At 32.9% G+C, this 4745-nt stretch overlaps 1 protein-coding gene across 1 annotated transcript; it reads right to left on the bottom strand.

The window, feature by feature from the left end:
- Positions 1 to 339: 339 nt before the first annotated feature.
- LOC133310021 (protein FAR1-RELATED SEQUENCE 5-like) lies at positions 340 to 2454 on the bottom strand. The gene has a single exon (XM_061510908.1). The coding sequence runs from the start codon at positions 2452 to 2454 to the stop codon at positions 340 to 342; it is 2115 nt and encodes a 704-aa protein (XP_061366892.1).
- Between the last annotated feature and the right edge of the window lie 2291 nt (positions 2455 to 4745).

The raw sequence follows: 4745 nt of genomic DNA, 5'->3' as shown, positions 1-4745 counted from the left end.
CTTCTTACCAAAATAAAACCATGAAAATATGTGCAATCGCTACTATTCTTTTTGCTTCTCTCTTGCAACTTCCATCTACAAATGAAACTTCACAAATTTTTCATCAAGTTTAAAGAGAAAATCTTAAACATAAATAGCGATTTAAAAAATGAGTACCTTTAGCATCTGACAACCTGTTTTATTATGACCCTTCCTTCGACAATAACTGCAAGTTTTTTGTTGTTTTGTCAACAACTCCATGCTTGATTTTATTCGTGAAGCAAGCTTTGGACGCCCTTTGGTTTTGACTGGTTGAGTGGGATCACGAACATCATTAATCAGTGAAGCTTGTGGAATCATTTAGGTAATTAGTTCATCTTCACCTCTTTTTCTTTTTCTTTCCAACTGTTGTTGCAAAAATTCAGCAACTATAGCATCGAACTTTTTAATCTCAAAAATAGAATCTCTTGCCTCAGAAATAGCCATAGTGCAGTTTGAATGAATCGACCACAAAGACAATGCACTAATTTCATTAGGATTTGTTTCCTCATGAATGGATACAAGATTTCCAGCCTTATAGCTTGCATTCATGGTCCATTTAGACAAGATATATTTTTCGGGAAGGGTCATTACTTGTTTCTTCTTCATAATGTATAGAATATGTTTACACAAAATCCCCATAGTCTCAAACTTTGCACACGAACATTGAGCTGTGAAGCTTTCTGTCAAATGGAACTTGACAATTGCCCACCATTCTTTATCAACTTCAGGAGACCCCACCCGATACAAGATAAGGTTTTCCTCTGTTGCAATCTTTTCATGAAAATAATCAAGTATGGCAGCCTTCCACTCTTTTTTGAAAATTTCAAACAATTTCCTTGTGTACCGTTCTCCAGCTATTGCTTCAATAGGATGATTGGTCTCCAAAACTGCTTTTGTATTTCTAGTTTTGAAATCCTCATCTTCCTCCGCATCCCTCCTAGATTTGATTGCTTTGTCATATTGAATAACAAAATCATTTAACATTGTGTTAGAGTTAACATATCCATAAAAAAATGCATTGATGCTCTCACTTCGGCCACTTGTGGTCATTCCGGCAAAAAATGTATCTTTCAAGTATGGCTTTGCCCAATGATAACGTGAAGCATACATGTTAGCCAACCAACTATTTGTTTTAATATCATATTTAGAATTCAATACTTCCCATTTGCCTTCAAACTCATCAATGTTTCGACTTTTATACCACGCACAGAAGTCAACATCAAAACTATCCTTAAATTGTGCTCGTAGTGCTTGACTATGCTCCATAACATGTTTCTTTATATGCCAAGCACAAAAACGATGTCGTGCTCCTGGAAATATCTTGGCAATTGCTTTTCCCATAGCTTTATCTTGATCAGTGATAATAACAACAGGAGACTTGTCAAACATACACGTCTGAAATTGTTCAAATAACCACATAAATGTTGCCTCCGTTTCATCTTCTAACAAAGCGGCAGCAAATAAAATAGCCTGCCCATGGTGATTAACCCCCACAAAAGGAGCAAAAGGAAACTTGAACTTGTTTGTTCTGTAAGTCACCTCAAAGACAAGGACTTCACTAAAATGAGCATATGCAGCTCTTGACCTACCATCTGCCCAGAATACGCTTCTTAAAGTTCCATCTTCTGCCAAATCCATATCAAAATAAAAAGCTCCATCAACCATGGACTTCTTTTGAAAGTGTTTGATGATGCCCTGACATTCTCGCCCCACATTATTCTTTCTCTGGCTAGATATAATACTATTAATTTGAACGGGAGTAAGATTAACCTCTTTGTTCATAGCGCTCACAACCTTTGAGATTTTCGAAGATGTTAAACCCTCTTGATAAAGCTTAGAAACAACAGATTTTGTCAAGTCCGAGCGTCTCAATTCATTCTGAGAAAGAAACTTCTTCACCTTTGTTGGAGTGTTAATCAATGGATGATTGTGTATATCATTGAACTTCTCCACTTTCCATAGGCCATCCACCAACTTTACTTGTAACATTGCCATACAATTAGTCCTTGTATCCTTTTGCCTTTTGACATTGTCAACATCAGCTCTTTTATCATGTTGTCTCTTGACACTTTGCTTCGAGCACACATAATTCCACCTATATAATTGTTTTGTAATTAACCTCTTATTATGGTATTGCTTGCGTATTCCAAACCCCTCGCCTTTTGCGTAAGCATTATAAAATGCATAAGCTTCTTCGGATGTCTCAAAAACTCTAGTTAAAATAGGGGCCTTGCTTAATTCGGTATCAACATCTCCCGTAATTGCATGTGCATTGTTTTCCCCACATTCACCATCTTTGTTTGCCATGATTTCACTAAGATCATCTTCTCCAAATTCATCTGCGTCTTTTTCCAAATCAACAATATCATCTACACATACTAAACTTTCACTCATGTCAATATCTTCAATAGTTACAATTTGAGAGTGATCCATCATGAAGAAAAATTTTAAATCTGCAAAGAATTATAGATCAAGAGTTACCTTGAATTTGATGCATGAAAATTTGTAAATTCTATACTTTTGTTGTAGGTATGCATAACATGACACTAAAGTATCTAATTTGACTACTAAATTATCTAAAATTTGAAATCAGCTATGTTTCCGAAAGACAAAAATCAATAAGAACAAGTAAGAGAACAAGCAAGGAAGCATGGTATAATGTTAGAGTAATTCATCCAAGTTCAACAACTCAGCTGTCCATTTGACCTATTATTCACTATGGTATAGATAAATAAGCAAGGACCACTAGAGATCATATCATAGAAAAGGGAACTGAATTTTTTTTGTTAGCCCAAAGATAAAAAACTAAAAACATTACACACACAGATTTTGATTGAATTGTGAAATAAAAAATGAAAATGAGAGAACAAAATGAAATATCAAGAATCACCATAAATTAAGGACTTTGAAAATTATTGGTTTCAAAAAGAAAGAAAAAAAGAAAAAAAAATTCAAGGTAAGATAAAATAAAATGGTACAACAGCTTCATTGTAACCAGGCTAATCAACAATGAATAACTACCATGGTTTAAAAAATAATAAAAAATATATCATGAAGTTGATTGATTTTACATGAAGAGGGCACAATAAATCTTACCGTTTGTTTAAGCTCTCCACCTCTTCATCAGCAAACTCTTAATCTGGTTTCGCTTCCATGACCCTTATGTGGTGATTACAAAATTTATTTCAGCCTCAACTCACTAAATGCAGGACACCCAATAAAAAATGAGATTCAGTGATGAACTTACATTGAGACTTTGCAAGATTATAAGATTTTCTAGTTGTGGGGGTGTGGTGGTGCTACACGGTGGAGCGCGAGAAACTGTGGCTTGTCTTCCTGCGTAAACAAGAAAGGAAAAAAAATAAAGGGAAGCAAGTAAATAAAAAGAAGAAGAAAGGAAAGTGAAAACGATCCCTGAAAAATACGAACACTAAGTAATGGAATTTAAAAAGAAGAAAAAGAAGAGGCGAAAGGGGGTGATTAGTGTTACAGGTAGAAGAAATCAAGCTTCGTTGACGACATCGTCGAAGGTGTTGGGAACTTCGTTAAGGAAGAGTTGCGGTCTCGGATTATGTGAATCGAAAAATGCTTCACTCTCACTTTCTTCCATTCCCTCCAAATTCCACTCTGCATTCGCCTTTTAACTCTTTTCAGAAACAAATAAAAAGGGAAGCAAGTAAATAAAATGATGTCATTATCACTTGCAGGACCGCGTTTTACTTTTCTGTAACATTATATATATAAAGCCCAAATATAAATAGCTATAACTTTTATAAAAAACATTTCTAAAATAAGAAAGAGATAAAAATTACTTTTTTGAAAAGGTCAAACAAACGGGCTTGTCACGCTAAAGGAACGAGGCATAGACACTCTTTCTTTATGATTTTAGTTCTATTAAGGGTGTGTATATCACAAAGTTGGTAAAAAAAAAATTATATGAAAAGCAGAAATAATTAGAAATAATATTTGATAAAATCACAATTGAATCGGTATTTCACAAATACAAATTGACCAAAACAAGAATTTTTTCCTGACACACTATTTATTAAATGCATATATAATATAATAGGTTATCAAAATTAAATAAATATAGTTATCGAATATATAATCCCTCCGAGTGAAAATATCAATAAAGGGTTCGCTTTTTCTGCAGTTACTGCAGATAAGTTATCTGCAGTAAGCTCAATATGATGTCATTTTGGAGCGAAAATCATGGTATTTTTGTAATTTCAATTAATTACAGGGTTATTATAATCTTTATAATTATAATTTTTTAATATTTCAATACAAAAATGACGTCATTTTGGAAGTAAATGCAGATAACTTATATGCAGTAACTGCAAAAATATTTTTCTGATAAATAAATTATGTTATTAAATGTATATTTTTGTCCAAAAACTTTTCCTAAATATAGAAAAAATATATTTTTCTCCAAAAACAAGCCAAAAATAAATTATTTACAATTAGTCAATTGTCAGGTTACTTGTTGTAGGGAGCCCAGGATTTGGTTTTGTAATGGAAATACTGTTAGGAATTTTTTGGCAAAACAAACAGGGGGTTAAAGAATGAATCTTTCAAAAAAATAAAATAAATCTTTCTAGGTGTTTTTGTTTATAAAAATTAATTACTTAAAAAGTGTAAAAAAAAAATTAATTACCTAAAATATGTAAGTTGCAATTTTTTATATATATATCAATCCTAATTATGCGAAGCGTTCCTTAATA

This window comes from Gastrolobium bilobum, unplaced genomic scaffold, assembly GCF_033153095.1.
Source record: "Gastrolobium bilobum isolate Gb01-03AN ecotype WA unplaced genomic scaffold, APGP_CSIRO_Gbil_v1 utg1099, whole genome shotgun sequence".
Classification (NCBI taxonomy): Eukaryota; Viridiplantae; Streptophyta; class Magnoliopsida; order Fabales; family Fabaceae; genus Gastrolobium; species Gastrolobium bilobum.
This window is presented reverse-complemented; position numbering and strand designations above follow the sequence as displayed.

Coding starts and splice junctions, on each gene's coding strand:
- LOC133310021 (XM_061510908.1), bottom strand. CDS start 2,454: ATGGATCACTCTCAAATTGTAACTATTGAAGATATTGACATGAGTGAA.